The following is an 18,907-nucleotide window of genomic DNA, read 5'->3' on the forward strand; positions in this document are numbered from 1 at the left end:
CCTTCACAACAGGATCCAAAAAAAGAAATACTTAGGAATCAATCTAACAAAAGAAGTAAACGATCTATTCAGGAAAAATTATAATACCCTGAAAAAAGAAACGGAAGAGGATCTCAGAAAATTAAGGAAGGAAGGATGGATAGGAAGAACAAACATTGGGAAAATGGTCATTCTGGCTAAATTGTTATACAGATTTAATGCTATCCCAATCAAAATACCACTAGCATACCTCACAGATCTAGAGAAATCATTCCTAAAATTCATGTAGAAGCAGAAAAGACCTAGAATAGCAAAGACAATTCTGAGCAACAAAGGTAAGGCAGGAGGGATCACAATCCCTGACTTGAAGTTATACTACAAAGCTACTGTAATATAATCAGCATAGTACTGGAATAAGAACAGACCTTAAGATCAATGGAATAGATTAGAAGATACAACCTCAACTACCAACACACTCAACCACCTTATCTTTGATAAAGGGTCCAGACAGGTTCACTGGAAGAAGGACAGTCTCTTTAATAAATGGTGCTGGAAAAACTGGCTCTCAGTACGCCAAAAACTAAAACTAGACCCATATACTATTACCATATACTAAACTAAAGTAAAAATGAATCAAATATCTAAATATTAAAACAGAAACATTAAATCTACTGGAAGACAAAGTAGGTAGAAATCCTGAAGACATAAAGGTAGGTAGAGAATTCATGAACAAAAGTTATACTGCATGGGAAATACTTCCTAGAGTCAATAACTAGCATCTCCTCTTGTTAACATGTTTCTGCATGTCAAAAGAAATCTCTAACAGTAAAAAGGAAACATATGAATTTTGAAAAATCTTAGTTAATTGTCCCTCACATAAAGGACTTTTACTACAATATATTATGTAAAGAACTAAAAAAGTCAGACCCCCAAAATTCAAAGACCGAAACCAAAAATGGGCATTTGAGATGAATACACAGTTCTCAGATACAGAAATACAAATGGCAAATAAATACATGAAAAAACACTTACCATCATTGGTCATTAGAGAAATGCAAATGAAAACCACACTGAGATTCCATCTCACTCCTAAAAGAATGGCCAAGATCAAGAAAACCAACAACAACAAATGCTGGAGAGGCTGTGGGGTGAAAAAGGAACTCTCCTGCACTGTTGGTGGGAGTGTAGACTGGTACAGCCTTTGTGGAGGTCAGTCTGGAGATTTCTCAAAAAACTGGAAGTGAAAGTCCCATTTGGTCCAGCTATTCCACTTCTGGGCATATTCCCAGAACTGAAAACATCATACCACAGTGATATATGTGCACCCATGTTTACAGCAGCACAATTTGTAATAGCCAAGTCTTAGAAACAACCTAAATGCCCATCACCTGAGGAATGAATAAAAAAGATGAAATTTTATACAATAGAGTACTACTCAGCTATAAAGAATGATCATATTGAGATATTTATAAGTAAATGGATGCAAATTGAGACCATACTCATAAGTGAAATAAATCAAACTCACATGTGTAAATACCATATTAGCTCCCAAGTGTAAGAAATGGTGAGTACATAAGATACAAAATCCTCAATAAATACAGAGAAAAGGTAACAGTCTGCTCAAATGGGAAATAAATAGTATTGCAGGGAAAAGAAAAATATCTAAATTTGTATAAACACACTTAGGATAGCTAAGATGATTGTGCTACAAATTTTATAAATTCATGGAACAAAACAGTTAATATTCATAGGATTGGAATAATTTTGCATGTTTGTGTCTGGTGATCTGAAGAACTCTTGAAGGCCACTATATAAAATATCAACCTTAATTATGTTCCTATCACCTTGTTTGAAGACCTATATTGTCATTATTTTGGGCTCTTTGCTATTGTTTTGTTTCTTATTTTTCTAGGAATCTCTTTTGTTTTGTTTTTTTCCTCTGATACAGAAAGGATAGGTATATATTTAGAGGCTTATACATACTTAGAACTTCTCCTAAACAGTTTAAGAGAATTAATCATATTATTCATGATGAAATGAACAGCTACTCTGAAGAAAAAGAGATATTATAGGAGCCACTGCCAATTTCCTATCACCATGCTGTGAAATCCAGTAATGCTTTTATTCTTTGTTCAGAGAGATTTTCATCTGTTTTGTGTTGTTTAATTCCAACATACCTGACAAAAGACTTTATGGTAGCCATTGTTGATTTTTTTATCGTCTGGTTTTGAAAGCCTATAATGCCTTCATTACTCTGCGCTGATCAGTTTTATATTATTTTTTGTATGAATTTACTGTGTATGAAGGCATAGACAACTATTTAGAAGAAAACAAGAGACATTATGGTAGCTATTTTAGATCTCTTGATGTGTTGCTTTGAAATGTGTCATTTACAGTGTTTTCTTCTGATCTGCTTTGTTCTGTTTTGTTATGTTTAGTTTTACCCTTTTTAAAATAAAAAAAGAAAACCTAACAATACACAGCATACACAAAAAACATTTAATTGAAAAAGATGCAAATTAAAAATCAAAACATGGAAAGCAATATCCCATGCAACAGAAAGCCAGAAAACAGTAGGAGATGCTACCCTAAATTCATACAATGTGGATTTCAAGCTAAAACTGACCAGAAGAGACAAAGGTCACCATACATTAGTTAAGGAAACAATTCAATGGGAAGAGTTAACAATTATAAGCAAATATGCACCAAATACTGGCACACCCAATTTTATGAAACAAATACTAATTGACACAAAAAATCAGATAAACACCAATCTTCCCAAAAGAGTTAAAGATACCATACTACAGCATTATATGAACACCCATATTTATAGCAGCACAATACATAACACCTAAAACTTGGAAACGTATCTCCATCCAAAAATGTAAAATGGACCTCCCTTTCCTGGTAAGCGGTGGCAGTGTGGCAGACTGCGGCCCTTCCAGGGGGAAAACCAGCAGCAGCTCCTGAGATCTGCGCCATGTTGGATCTTAGGACACTGGGAAGCAAAGCAAGCACCTCCCTTCCCTGGTAAGTGGTGGCGGTATGGCAGACTACAGTCCTTCCAGGGGGAGAACCAGCAGCAGCTCCTAAGATCCACACCATGTTGGAACTTAGGTCACTGTGAAACCAAACAACCAGCCTGCCACCCTGCTAAGCAATAGTAAACCTACTGATGCCTGGCCTAGAGTTAAACATCCCACTTCCTCTACCCCACTTCTCCTGTCCACCGCCGCGCCTTTAGCAAATGGAAACCAGAAATCTGAGCATCTCCTGGGAGGTTGACCATAGCAAATAAAGGGGATTCTAAACTATCACTTTGGAGGCAAATATTTTTATTACTGTCTCTTCTATTCTGATTAATGGTACTGCTCTATTCAATATTCTGTTTTGATAAGTTCTATGATGTTCTGTATTTCTTCTCATTTTGATATACGTGATTGAAAGAACAACTATTATAAAGATAACAAAGTATACTGTGATACCTATTACTGTTATCCTGGTAACCTGCTGTGAAGTTCTGTACCAATTTCACTGTACAATTTTAGTTGGCTTTATTCTGTCTTGTTCTGTTGTATTTTACCACTTTCAAAATAAAATTAAAAAAACAAAAATGTAAAATGTAGTGTTTATGCACAATGGAGTATCCTGTCATAAAACAAGATAATCTTGAATAATTTGTAGGAAAATGGATGCATCTTGCGACTATAATGTTAAGTGATGTAACTTTGACACACAAACCTAAATACTGCATTGTTTTTTTTTATATATGACACGTAATTGGAGTAAAAAGAAAGAAAACAACTGTAATCCAGTACAATTGATATTGTAATCCAGCGCAATGCATCTAAAAGTGTACCTTGACTTAGTACATTTGCATTAAATATTTCATGCGTTCTTTGGCATATTAGACTGTTTTTCATTCTGTATTTGTGATAATTAACTTTCTAAGTTCTTGTGAAATAAATAAATGAATCTAATGCTGGAAAAATAAAAGGTGGGTGGAGAGAGTAAAAAGAAATTGAAATGTGTCTATGGCTATCCCACCTTGAAAGCCCCTGATCTGTCTGAAATGTTTTATGTGCAGGTAATGATTCTATACAGTGAGTGTAACCATTATGTACTGCAATCATGTACCAATAAAAGTAATAGAAATGAAACAAAGCATAGAATCAAAGCAGAAGGCATCACAATCCCAGATTCAAAATTATACTACAGTACTGTGATTAAAACAACATGGTACTATAATAAAAATAAGCATGTAGACCATTGAAACAGAACAGAGGAAGCAGAAACAACCTATAACGGTTGATACATTGTGTCATATTGAGAAGTTCAGAAGTTTAACTAAGGGACTCATCAGGGCATCAGGGTATTTACACTGTAAACATCCTCATTCTGTGCAAGAGGAGGGCATGAAGACAGTGTGAGTGCCACATCTGCCCTGGGGAGTGGTGGCCTCCTTACATTATAAGGGAGGAAAAGAGGATAGCTCTTTCTCCTTTCTGTACTTGCAGTCTCCTGCCACCTTGAACTGTTGCCTCTGTGCCATGCCACCTTGCCTTGGAGCCAGATGATTACACAGTGAAACCTCCATGAACTGAGCTAAATAAACCTTCCCTCCTTTAATTCTGAGTGTTGGATATTTTGTCTCAGCAACAAGAAAAGTAACTGATACACAACCCCAGGCACATTCAGCTATTTGATCCTGAACAAAGAGGCCAAAAACATACACTGCAGGAAAGATAGCCTATTTAATAAACAGTAATGGGAATGGTAGATACCCACATGCAGAACAATGAATCTAGACCATTTATCTCACTATGTACTAAACTAAAATCAAGATGGATCAAAGTTCTAAACATTAAAACAGAAATACTTAATCTGCTGGAAGATAAAAGAGGCACGGACAAAAATATTTTTCCTTTTTCTTTTGAAACAGGGTCTCGTGTAGTGCAAGCTGGCACTGAACTTGCTTATATAGCTCAGGATGGCCTCAGACTCATGGAAATCCTCCTTTGTCAGCCTCCTAAGTACTAGAGTTAAAGATGTGCATCACAACTAGTCTTAATTTGTTGATTCTTGATGTTATTTTTTTTTTGGAGCTCTGCTCAGAAAGTCCTTGCCAGTCCAGCCTAAACTGCACAGTGAAATCCTGTCTCAAAAAACAAAACAGAATCAACAGATGACATCATATGAAACTAAAAGGCTTTTGCAGAGCAAAAGACTAAACCAACAGAGTAAAATGGCAACCTATAGCTAGGCATAGTGGCCCACAGCTATAATTCTAGTACTTGGGAAGCGGAGGCAGGACTGCCATGAGTTTGAGACCAGTCTGGACTACACAGTGAGTTCAAGCTAGCCTGAACTATACAGTAAGAGCTTATCTCCAAAACACAAACAAAACAACAACAAAAGAAGGGGAAAAAGAGGCACCTTACAGAATGGGGAAAACATTTACCAGCTATTTGTCAAACAGAGGACTAACATATAGAACTCAAAAACTAGGCTCCCCAAATAAAAGACCCAATCAAAAATGGGTAACTGAAATGAACAGACCCTCTCCGAAGAAAGACAAATGGCCAATAAATATATGTAAAAATTGCTAACCAAACTAATGAGTTTGATTCCCAGCACCAAATAAATAAAATAAGAAAATAAAAATTTGAAAGATTATCAGGAAAAAGTCAAATTTGTCTCCTTTGCAACGGATATAATCCTGTTCATAGATGACGCAAAAAAATTCCACCAAATGATCCCTAAAATTAAGAAACTCAGCAAAGTAGAAGGAACAAAACTAGAATTCAAAAAACAATTGCATTCCTACGTAGGCCTAATAGCACACACAAACTGCCATAAGTTTGAGGCCAGCCTGGGCTGTAAAGTGACTTCAAGACCAACCTGCGCTACATTCCAAGGCCCTGCTTTAAAAAACAAAGGAATACAAACTAACTCAACAGCATTCCTGTAAACCACCAATACACTGAGAAAGAAATCAAGAAAATAGTATTATTTGAAATAGCTTCAAAAAATTAAATATCTAGTTATTAAGTTAATGAAGAACAAGAAAGACCTCTACAATGAAAACTATAGTATTCTGAAAAAAGAGATCAAAGAGGATAACAGTAAACAGAAAGACATCCTCTGTTCCTGGACAGGTAGAACTAATATTGTCAAAATGATCATATTAACAAAACTGATATACAGATTTAATGTAATCCTAATCAAAATGCAAACATCATTCTTTCGAGAAAAAAAAATCCTGACATTTACATGGAATCAAAAGAGACTCACAACAGCAAAAGTAATTCTGGACAATAAGAGCAAAGCAGCAGGCATCAAAATCCCAGATCTCAAGTACAGTACAAAGCTACGGTGGCAAAAAAAAAAAAAAGCAGAAATTGGACATATGGTAAGAGCAGAAAACTGGATATACGGATGAATGGAACAGAATAGAGAATGCAGAAACAACCTATGCATACTCCAACATTTGTTCCTTGAATAAGCAGCCAAAACCTGCTGGAGAAAAGATAGCCTGTTTAACAAATGGTGCTGGGAAAACAAGTTATCTGCATACAGAAAATTTAATCCAGACCTGTATCTGTTAGCATACACTAAAATAAAATCAAAACAGATCAGGATAAGATAAGACAGGTAAAATTCTTGAAGACACATGTATAGGCAAGGACTTTCCAAACAGACCTCCAATTGCATAAGAACTAACACAAAGAACCAACAAATAGGATTATATCAAATTAAAAAGCTTTTGCACATTAAAGGAAACAGTCAACAGAGCAAAGCAACAACAAGCAATGGAAAAAAGTTTGCCAGAAAATGATTCCTGGCACAGAACAACAATATTATTCATATATTTTTTTTCAAAAAATTAGATCTCCCCTCAAATATAAGACCCAATCAAAAAATGGGCAATTGTAATCTATTGCTACTTTACAGAAGAACATGTACAAATAGCCAGCAAATACATGAAAAAATTTTCATCATCTTTGGTCATCAGGGGAATACAAATTAAAACACTGGGATCCCATTTTACTCCAGAGAAAATGGCTATCATAAAAATTTGAAGAAAACAACAAATGCTGATGTGGCTACATGGAAAAAGGAACACTTTTACATTGTTGGTGGGAATGTAAACTAGTACAATCTCTATGGGAATTGGTATGGAGATTCCTCAAAAAACTAAAACTAGAAATTCCATTTGATCCAGTCATTTCCCTTCTGGGTTACGTTCCTCTCAAAGTTAAAGACATTACAGTATAGTGATACATGCATATCCATGTTTATAGCAGTACAACTCAGAATAGCTAAATGTCTCTCTTTTATTGAGATAAAGTCTCACTATATAGTTCAGTCTGGCCTTCAACTTACTATATAGCCTAGTCTGGCCATGAACTCATGGGGATACTCTTGTCTCAGCCTCCCAAGTGCTGGGATTACACGTGTACCACTACGTCTAGCCAACAGCTAAATCTTAGAAACAGCCTATATGTCCATCGATAGAGGAATAGATAATGAAGTACCACTCTGCCATACAGAATAACTTAAGTCATTTATAAGAAATCTTGAGATATTTCTTAGTGAGAAAATCAGACACAGAAGCTTAAATATTTCATGGGTTTTTTTGCTCATGTCCAGAGACTTTGCCTAAGACTAAGATTAAGAATGGTGGACTAATGAATTTGTTTTGGTTTTTTTTTTTTTTTTTTTTTTTTTGGTATGAGGAATCAAAATCACGACCTTATGCTTGCCAGGCAGGTGCTTATACCACTGAGCTAAATCCCCGGTCCAAACTAATGAATCCGGCAGAAGAAATTTTAAGGCAATCTAATGTTGAGGCAGTGGCATGGCTATTGTTGATGACTTTTAGCCAGATTTATGTTGAGAATCACGAGCAAAGAGCCCAACAGGATGATTTAAAACACTGTGAGTTTGGCCAGAAAGGAAGCTGTAATAAAGCTGTGGACTACAAAGATAGAGCCGAGGAAATCTTGAGTGCTTAGAAGGAACAGGAGACTGTAAAAGATGGCCTGAATCACAAAAAGAAGCAAGTCTTGAACCTTTGTGGCCACAAACCTGCAAAAGTGAGACTTTGCTTTGAAGTGAAAGCACAGAGCACCATGTTCTGGAATGGTGGCAGCAAAGAAAATTCATTTCTCAGAACTGGATTCAGAGTGCCCCATAATCCAAGTACTTGACCCCTACAGCCAAGAGAGAGGAAAGCTTAGCTACTACTCCAGCTGACACAGAGCTCAGCATCACTCACATGGTGCTGGTTTTAGGAGCACACAAAATGGAAGAGTTCTGAGGTTGAGAAGGCTTTCATCCCAATTTCCGAAGGCTTGGGAGGCCAGGCAGTGTGCCCCTGAGGAGACAATGTGTGAAGCTGTGAGTGTGAAGCCAAAGGTGCAGTGAAGATCCTAGAAATTTGGGAAAGCGAAAATGAGGATCATCTTAGGAAAGCAGTAAGGAGAGAGCAAAGCAGGCCTAAGAGAGAAGCTGGGGGATCTGTAACCAACAGAGGTGCCATAGGGGTGGAGTCACTCAAGCCCTTTGGTGTTCACAATTTGCCACAGATTGCTTTAGAAGCTGGACATAGAACTACAGGACTTAATATTTTCCCTCCTAAATTTTGGACTTGCTTTGGTCCCAATCCCTTCTGGAATGAAAATGTTTATCTTACGTCATTGAATGCTGGAAGTATTCAATTTTGTTTTCATTTGTTCAGGATCTTGCAGCTAAGAGTTTGTCTTACATCTCGGAGGACACTTGGGACTTGGATTTTTCAGCAATACTGAAATTGTTAAGTCTTTGGCAACTCTTAAGAGAGTGAGTAAATGCCTTTTGCATAAAGAGACGTGCATGAGTTTTTGCGGATGCCAAGGATAAAGTGCTACGTTTCTAATGTAATATAATGTTGATAGACTTAATAGAGGTTTTCAAGGACTGTTAAACCTGGGCTATAATGTTCAAGTTGTGAAATCTTAAGTATGTGTTTGTATTGAAAACTGGTTTAAAGAAATGTGTCTGGTTGCCAAGTTGACAAGGCGTGGACTGTTATGGTTGATACACTGTGTCAAGTGGAGAAGTTTAACTAAGCAACTCAGCAGGGAACTAGGGTCCTTACTTTGGAAATGTCTTCAGTCTTTGCAAGAGGAGGGCACAGAGGGGGTAGCAGGTAGCCTGCTTTACAATATAAGGAGAAGAGGCTTACACTCTCTCCTTTTGCTGTCTTCTGCTGCCCTGTGCCATGCCATCCTGCCTTGAAGCCAGCTGATTATAGACTGAAATCTCCACAGGCTGTGAGCTAAATAAATCTTTCCTTCCTTTTCTTTCATTTTGGGCATTGTGTATTTTGTCTCAACAATGAGAGAAAAACTGTCAAAGTATTCTGGACAAAGTACAAAATGAACAGGTTTATGGAGTTGAGGACATGAAAAGGAGCACACAACCCATGGTAGCTGGGCTGTCTCCTTTGAGCAAGTACAGAGAGACAGAGTTATATGACCCCTCATTGAAGTGGCGCATGGGGCGGATATTGATGACGTGTGAAGAACCAATTTGAAGTTTCTGTGCATGGAAACAGGAAGAGGAGTTGCAATTAGGGCTGAAGAAGAAGCAGGAAGTGGTCGGCATTCCCGCTTTTGGCCTTCTACCATGTTAAACCCCTGCCATAAATGTACAGTAATTTATATGAGGGCCAAACTCTTTCAGTAACCAAGACACACCAAATTTAAATAATTTAAAAAATTATTTAAATAATTTAAAAAGCAAAATAAAAGAAATAAGAGGAAACTGGGAGATAGACCTTTTGCAAATGGGAAGGAGAAAGACCCTGTCTCAAATACCAAAATAAATGAATAAATTAATAAAACACAGAATATGTATAGATCAAAATCCCTTATCCTATATTAAAATCAAATTAAAATGTGCCAAAGATCTAGATGTAAAAAAAAAAAAACTCTTGAAGGTATAGGTAAGGAATTTCTGAACAGATCTCCAATTCTACAATGAATAGTACCAAGAATCAGTAAGTGGAATTGTTATCACATTAGGAGCTTGTATACAACAATTAACAGGGTGAAGAAACCACCTTCAGAATTGGAAAAAATTTTCGGTCAGCTACAGCTCAAACAGAGAACTAACATCTAGAATATATAAAGGACAAAAGAGAGAGAGAGAGGTAGACCCTCCAAACAAAAGACCTAATTTTTAGAAGGGCAATTGAAATAACTATCCAATCTCAAAAGCGGGAATGCAGCAGCCAAAAATACATGAAAAAATGTTCAGTATCTTTGGCCATTTAAGAAATACAAATAAATTAACAAAAATTTCATCTTACCTGCAGAATTCAATTAAAGCTATAATTAAAGCTATACCTATCATGAAGAATTCAAAAAACAACAAACGCTAGAGAGCTTGTGGGGATACAGAAACCTTTCTACATTGCATGTGGGAATATAAATTACTATTACCATTATGGAAATCAGTATTGAGATTCCTCAAAAAACTAATAATAGAAATTCTGTTTGACCAAGATAGACATGCCTCTTTTGGGTGTTATCCTGAGTTAAAAGGTATCTTATTATACCAATACTTGCATACCTATGTTTATTTATTTATTTTTTTTTTTTTGCTTTTTCTTTTTTCTTTTTTTAATTTTATTTAAGGAGAAAAGAAAAAAAAAGCAGAGAAAGGGTACAAGTTATACAGATTTACAGAAAAAAAATGAACAGTACGAAATCACGTTAATGGATTACATATTGTCATCGTAGAAATAATTGTTCAAGTCACAAAATTAAAGCTTGTAAAGTGGACATTCCATCAATGATACTGCAAACAGCTCTGTTCATTGATCCAATAAAACTCTGTGATATCATTTTCTATCGTATACACTTAAATATACATGCAGTTATATAGTTTGGAGCACTTTGTTTTCCTCTCTTTTGTACCATGACTATTACACATTTTGGGTTTCATTGCTCCCACGGTTCTTATTACTTTTTTGGAAGAGAGTAAAACCAAATGTGACATAACAGAACAGAATCGGTCAAGTCAAAAGGGTAGACATAATAGATAATGTAAAAACATAATACAAGGTGATCAACAATGGTTACCATAATGCCTCCCGCTATCTCTAATAGAATTGCCTATATTATTAGTTATAATACAATTGAACAAAACAGTAAAGAATAAAACCGACAAAACCAAAATATTGCAGACATTGTAGGTCTTCAAAAGTAGATAAAAGTCAACGAGAATGGGCGTTATAATGAATCTCATTATCTTCACAGCTGATGCCTAAACTTTCGAACCTGATACTATCCAGCAAAACAGAATAGGGGAACATCAATTAAAAACCAGATGGTGAGAGTAATATAGGGCTTTAAATCGAAGGCATACCTATGTTTACAGCAGTACAGTTCATACTAGCTAAATTTTAGATGCAGTCTATATTCCCATAAACAGATGAATGGTTAAATAAAATTTGAAATACATACTATATACCTATCTATATCAGTGCTATTGAGCCATAAAGAATGATAAATCTGATACATTTGTAGGAAGTGGATACATTTTGGACTATGCTAAGTGAAATAAATCAGACATAGAATGTTAAATGGCACATGGTTTCTCTTGTATGAGAAATATACAATATAAATAATTTAAATAAAATAAGGAGATGGTAGGAAACAGGGAATTAGTCTTTGTTGAGATGGGAAGAGGATCTGAAGATGGGGGAAGAGGGAGGAGCTGAGAGGGACCGTGGAAATAAAAATGATTAAGATACAATATGTACCAACTCCCCCAAGAGAATGTAGTTGTTATGTATTGCAAAGATATATCAATTTAAAAAAACGAATTTGTAATGTGGCTGAATAAGCTGAAAAATATAGCTTTTTATACTTAGTGCTGGGAAACTGCCTTCAGGAAGAAGCAATGTTTAAACAGACCCAGAAGTGGAGTTAAGTGAATCTAGGTGAATGAACAAAGGAAGCCATTCAAGGATTCAGTAGTGAAAACAAAGGCTCAGAAGAGAGATAGCTCTGGGAACTCTGGGCAAACTCAGAACAGTTCTGTGGGAGATTACAGAGAAGACATTTGTATAATACATTGTGTGCTCACATTGGCAGCCCATATACTAAAAGTATATAATAAATGGTAACAATAATCAAAGTAGTAGCAGTAATAACCAGTGTGACCATTTTTCTAATCACTAGAACACCTAGAAGACTTCTCAGGTTTTGTGACTGAAGAGAATCAGAAGACATATCAACCATTGCTTTACAATGAAGCAAAGCACAAAACGACATCAGCTTTTGAACAGATTTAAAGTCTGGTTATTAATGTACATGCACCCTGATTTCTGCCACCACCAAGTATTGAAACTTAATATTTTCTTTATACTAACTTATTTCTATTTAATTTGACTCACTCTAAAATTTATTGCTGTGAAATGGTAGATTTTCTGTGCTGATTATCTTTTTTCTCATATGCATTAACCATTAAATGAAGTATTCATCCTTTTCATCACACTTCACCATCTCCTTAATCACAGTCTAAACTGCTTTCAGTTGTTCTACTTTTGTACCATTTGGAAGACGTCAGGAAATTTGTGGGTTTACTGAATTTTCTTGCTACTGGCCATTTTGACTTAGAAAATTTTGCAGAGCACATAACTGAAACAAACCAAATATCAAAATTCATCCCAATGATATATACCAAATATTTGTATGGTAAGTCCTAGGTCAATGATGGTGAACCTTTTAGGGATTTCAATGGTAACAAACAGCCAGCTGTGGTATACACATGCCATAGGTTTGCCACCACTGTCCTAGGCAGTCTAAAGCTAAAAAGACAACCCAGTTACTTATTTGACCCTGCCACCTCTATATGCTCTGTCACAAATGAGAGTACAAATAAAGGCCCATTTTGTGCTATAGCCTGAAGAACAAAATAAGAAGGATAGGGATTCAGTAGTACATTTTGTTCTGAAGTACTAATTGTCAAATGAAAGGCAAGAACACAAGCAAATCACCCAACTGAAAAAAAAAACATCACCTTCAATATAGTAGAACTTTCCTCTGAAAAGGCAAATCACAATCAATTATTAACCAATTCCTTTCAAGTCTGTGCTTCAATTCAGTAAATTTATCACAATAAAAGAGAATGAACTACACTGATAATAGCAACAAACACTTTACATATGCAATTCTGGAGCCAGTCTTAAATCCACTATATTAAGAACCACAGTTTTGGGGCTGGGGATTTAGCTCAGAGGCATAAGCACCTGCCTTGCAAGCAGGCGGTCGTGATTTCAATCCCTGGCACCAATAAAAATTTAAAAAAAAAAGAACAACACTTTTAACAGTCATTCCTCCAACTCATTCTCTTAGGATCATTGACATAAAAATGAAATCTGTAGCGAAGTTCCATGAAGAATATGAAAAGACTATCATTTGCTTATAATCCAGCACAGGGAATAAGATTTACATATTCCATACTTGCATGTCTATAATCCCAGCACTCAGGAGGCTGAGGCAGGAAGGTCACTGCAAGTCTGAGGCCAGCTTGGGCTACATAGTGAGTTGAAGATCAGCCTGAACTATACAGTGAGATCCTGTCTCAAAAAATTTTAAAGATTTATATATTTCCCAAACTGAGTTTCAGGACTGAAGAGAACTGTGGAAAATCTTGCAACATTTTATTATAAGAAATTTCAAATATATGCCAGAATTGAAATAGTTCTACAGCAAACATCCTAATATCAGAGAGTCTACCATTTTTACTGTATTTATCATATATCCATCCATCATCCAAATCACCTTACTTTTTCAATTAATGGCTGCAGTTTTTATTTATTTTGTAAGGGACAGGATCTCACTATATTGCCAAGGCTGGGTTTGAATGCCTGACCACAAGTAGCTGAAAGTAAAAGTCCATGTTCCTGTTCCTGGCTACTGCTGGAATTTTAAAAACTTTTACTTGTGTAGAGTATGAAAAAAATATAGAGTGGTTTCTCCAAAATCTTGACAGATGAGGTGTACAAACAAAAAAGTATGGAAACCACAAACCCATATACAGTGTTCATCTCCCTTGATAACCTTTAATTAAAATCTATTGAAAGCTCACAAATGGCCATCTTAGAGCTCCACACCTCTGTCCACTATCTGTACTATGCTTAGCTCTCTTAGTGCCTCTTCATCAATCGTTAAAGCCGCTGTTTTTACCCACTCAACTATAATTAACAATGTCCCCTATAGGGACCAATTCTTTATTATTTGCAATCACCCATGATACCTTCTCTATGTTGTCTCTTTAATTAAACCCTGACCTCAAGGACAGAAATCCCCTTATTTATTTCTGAATCCTCAGCAATTGGTACAGCACTTAGTCTACAGTGAGTACTCAGTAAAGGAATAACATCAATGAATAGACTGAATGTGTCTTTACCTAAGAGCCAAGCAAGAGTTTCAGTATAGAGATGAGCTAATCATAGTGGCACTTTGGAAAAATTCATCTTAGAGCACAACGGAAGATTTTGTCAAGATTTTGTCAAGATCCCTATTGGAAAATAGGGATCCTAGGGTAGTGAGGATCTAATGAAACACTAATTAAAAAAACACATGCACACAGGCCTGGGGGTATGGCTAATGGGTAGAGCACTTGCCCAGCATGCTTGAGGCTCTAGGTTTGATCCCCAGCACCACCAATCCATCCACGCACCCACCCACACTCAGCGTAAGTATTCCATCAACAAGGTTAATAAGGTAAAATGTCCTTAAAGCCAAGGTGGTAACAGTGAAAGAAAAATGGAAAGAATGGTCATGAAGAATCTACTTTAAAATGTTCAGTCAGGAGGGCAAGCATGTGGGCTTCTGTTATATTCTGTACTATGTTTAAGTTAGCTCATGACTAGATTTCTTTTTGTAGAGCTGGGCATCAAATGCAGGGCTTCTTGCATAGGAAGCACACCCTCTTACTCGTGAGCTATATCCCAAGCCCATGACTAGGTTTTTAAGTGAAAGCAGTTATAATCTGTCTTGCCTAAACACAGATTTGATGCTGGGCACTAAGGGTCCAGTACATTTGAAGTTTGGTCAAAAGCTCTGTAACTATTGCAAGCTTGTCTGTGTAGGTCTTTAAATCTCTCAGCTGATTTCATTCCTCCTTATTACTCCATAAGGCACCATTTCTTTAGTTTGTGATCCTAGTCCTCTTCCTTGCGATATCCCCAAGAACCTTGGTTGGGGAAAGGGGCTGCAGTTTCATCCTACCCAACCATGTACCACTTTTTTCTTCTTCTCGCCCACTTTCTTCTTAAGCCTTACTATTCCCTACATGTAGGAACTTGAAGCCTAAGAGTATGGGAAAGCAACAGAGCAGTAGCAGTGGTGCCAAGAATTAGAGACACTGCCAAGCTATTCCCCAGGCCACATATGCAGTGACCCAACTACATGATGATTGGATTTAATTGCCTGTGGAGCTTCACACACTTGATATTTCTTTTTACTTCTGTTCATTTTCTTCCTCCCTCTTAAAGCAAACTTCTCTAAACCCAACCTCTTCAAGCCCAGATCTGGAGACCCCAGTAGGGCCCAACTGCTCCAGGGAAGTCTCCCCTGACCATTTTAGTCCATAGATATCCCCCCCCATACACACATAAACATACAAACAGGTTCGGTACTTACTGACCATACCATAAGGCATAGTCGTTGTACACATTTGTATGATTAAATAAATGTTCCATTTGATTTTCCACAAGGAGGAACAATGTCTCATGTCTTTCAAACTCCTTAACTCAGTAGGTTTAACACTTATTGAAGAATAACTGAATCAAAGGATATTTATTTTAGGCTAATGAAAAGCACTGAATGAATACATGAGTAACAAAGCAGCAGTAGATTAAAATGAGAAAAAATATACAACAAAGGTATTCAATTAATATGTTTAACAGACTCGATGTGAGGTTTGAAAAAGATAGGAGATGTCAACTGGAAAATGGAGGGAAAAGGTATATCAGAGAATATATCAGAGAATACAGCAGGAGAAAGGTGAGGCTACAAAAGTTAATTGTCTAAATTATGCTAAAACCATGTAAACCAAATAGATAAGTGAAGGTAAGGGAGCTATTGGGATGACATGGGTAGAGATGAGGTCATGAAGGTGAGTGAATTGGTAGGAGAGACATGAAGAAGGAGGTGGGTAGATAGATAAAATGGCTGAGGGTTATTAGCCAGGTAGGTCAGCTGGTTGAGTAGATGAGTAAATAAGGTAAATGGGTGGTTTTTAGGTAAGTGCATAGATGGTTAGGTGTTTAGTTGGTAGATAATAGGTGTGGGGCATGTAATTTAAAATCTGGCCCCTCCCTCACCTTGACCCGGAAGCGGATGAGTGCTAGCCTCACGCAGTGGCTCAGACAAGCTGGTGGCAGGAACCAGGCCCGTGGTGGAGGGGTGCCCTTGTTGCCCACGTGTCCAACGATCAGTTGCGCTGTCTGCCTCTCGGCCTGGCACCGACGGCCCCACTCAGCCAGTCGGTCTTTGCCCAGGCCGCCGGGGAACATGACCACCAGCTCCAGGCCGTCGCTGCCGGGATAGGCACAAGCTTGGCACAGCGCTGACAAGTAGCCCAACATGGCATTCCACTGGCCACCACACACCCAATCCGTCTGATAGCCACCATAAAGACGCGGAAGTGCTGAGCCCGCGTCTACCAGCACCCGGGCACCCGGCAGAGGAGGAGGTGGCGGCGGCAGCTGAGGGTGTAGCCCAGGCTGCGACTGGCCATGGTAGTGGAACTGGTGAGCAGGGTGATGGTGCCGAGTCGGCCCCGCGCCCCCGGAGTAGGCACCCAAGGCAGCGGGTGGGAAAGGCGGATGCAGCGGAGTGGAGCCCCTGGCAGCACGCGGGGCCCCAGGGGCTAGAGGTGCTGTCGGTGGTAGCTGGCGATGCAGGTGGTGGTGGTGGTGGTGCTGCTGCTGCTGCTGTTGCTGCTGCTGGCGCGAGACAGTGCGCGCAAGTTTGAGGAGGTCCACGGGTACCACAGCCCCAGGACAGCGCTTCTCCAGGAACTCTTGGAATCCCTGGACGCCCATGCTTCTTCAGAGCGCAGACCACACAGCGACTGCGATAGCAGGTGAAGTGGTGATCTGGGCGCGAAGCTGAGGGCTGACGCTTGCGCACTCCGCAGGGGGCGGGGATTCCCGAGGGGAGGGCTGCGAGAGTCAGGGAACAAGGGTGGTGAGGGGAATCCACAGACTGGATACCGGTGAAGAGGAGGGGTAAGGCCGACCAGATTTAGATGTTGGGAGGATAAAAGCGGTATCGGGTTCTAATCGCTTTTTGTCTTCTTTCCTTCGGCTCTTCTCTACCTCTTCAAAGAGGGTGAAGCCTCTCCCTTCTACCTCCAGGAGCCATGTTGCCTCTTCTCTATGATACATGATTTCTAGCTGAGAGCAGGAGCAGGAATGGGGCGGGGCGATGGGCATCCTGGGAGTTGTAGTCCTCCTTACGGCCTCAGAATGCAATCCGGGAAATTAGACTACCAAGCCTGTTGGCCCTTGTAGTTCAGTGGGTTCAAAAGAGGCGGGGCGTGAAAAATTTGTGTTTAAGATTTGCTCTCCAGCTTTTTGCATGGCACTGACTTGCTTCAAGCTAGTTATCACTCCCAGGAAAAAAAGAGTTTTGGGTGAAGGAGTGATGTATCATGGGAAAAGAAGTAATGGATTGATCAAATTTCATCAGCCAAAGTGAGAGAAAATTCCCTGATGAGGAAGAATTTCACCTTTAGTGGAAAAATAATACGGGTAGCTTTTTATTTATTACTGTGGGGGGGATTGAGACATGGTCTCATTTTGTAGTTCAGGTTGGTCTTAAATTCACTATGTAGCTCAAAACACTCAAAACTCTTGATATCTTCAACTTCCCTATGCTGGGATTACAGGTATGTATCACCACACCTGTCTAGCCACTGTAACTGTTTGAAGAGTTGTTTGCACCCATTAGGAACGTTGAAACTTCCATAAAGGAGATTTGTATCCGTGTAAGTGCTACCAGTTGTTATGTACTTCATTTGTTTTGTTTGGGTTTTCACCAAAGATGCCCAATAAGTTAATGTAGAAAATCTATGCTCAACACTAACCAATTTACCAAATCAAGAGTAAGATGATCACAAGTGAATCAAATGACCATAAAATAAATCAAGGCACTCATGACCAAAGACTCAGAAAAAGTGCACACAGATGTTGACTCCTAAAAATTTGCCTCAGTGAGTAAAAGTATTACATTCCTAGAAGTGAGGTTGTGTGTCATGACAAAATTCTGAAAAGATTCATTTGAAAGTTGTGAGTAACTGCGGCCCTTCCAGGGGAGAACCACCAGCAGCTCCTGATATCCACGCCATGTTGGAACTTAGGACACTGGGAAGCCAAGCAAGTACCTCCCCTCCCTGGTAAGCTGCGGTGGTGTGGCTGGCTATGGCCCTTCCAGGAGGAGAATCACCAGTGTTTCCTGAGATCTGTGCCATGTTGGAACTTAGGACACTGGGAAACCAAGCAAGCAGCTCCCATCCCTGGTAAGTGGCTGCAGTGTGGCAGACTAGAGCCCCTCCAGGGGAACAACCACCAGTGTCTTCTGAGATCCACACCATGTTGGAACTTACAAAGCTGGGAAACCAAGCAACCAGCCTGCCTCCCTGCTAAGCAATAGTAAACCTACTGGTGCATGGCCTAGAGTCAAACATCCCACTCCCCCTACTTTCCTTCTCCTGTCCCTCCCCCCCGCCCCCATTAGCAAATGGGAACCATAAATCTGAGCATCTCCTGGGAGGTTAACCAAAGCAAATAAGGGGGATTTGATTCTACCATCTATTTGAAGGTAAATATTTTTATTACTGTTTTGCTCTATTCTGA

General features: G+C 38.6%; 1 protein-coding gene across 17 annotated transcripts in view; it reads right to left on the reverse strand.

Moving 5' to 3' along the window:
• Nucleotides 1-18,907, reverse strand: part of LOC100720927 (constitutive coactivator of PPAR-gamma-like protein 2) — a 478,018-nt gene that overhangs the window by 233,129 nt on the left and 225,982 nt on the right. The window contains exon 1 of one of the 17 annotated variants that reach the window (XM_063245953.1): nt 16,370-17,442. The exons of the other annotated variants lie outside the window; for them this stretch is intronic. Within the exon in view, the coding sequence (XP_063102023.1) occupies nt 16,370-17,092 (723 nt within the window). The 5' untranslated portion in view covers nt 17,093-17,442. Of the gene's footprint in view, nt 1-16,369; nt 17,443-18,907 lie in introns of those variants that run through there. 17 annotated transcript variants of the gene reach the window in all.

This window comes from Cavia porcellus, unplaced genomic scaffold, assembly GCF_034190915.1.
Source record: "Cavia porcellus strain 051 isolate PalLab524CR breed Dunkin Hartley unplaced genomic scaffold, mCavPor4.1 scaffold_3, whole genome shotgun sequence".
Lineage (NCBI taxonomy): Eukaryota > Metazoa > Chordata > Mammalia > Rodentia > Caviidae > Cavia > Cavia porcellus.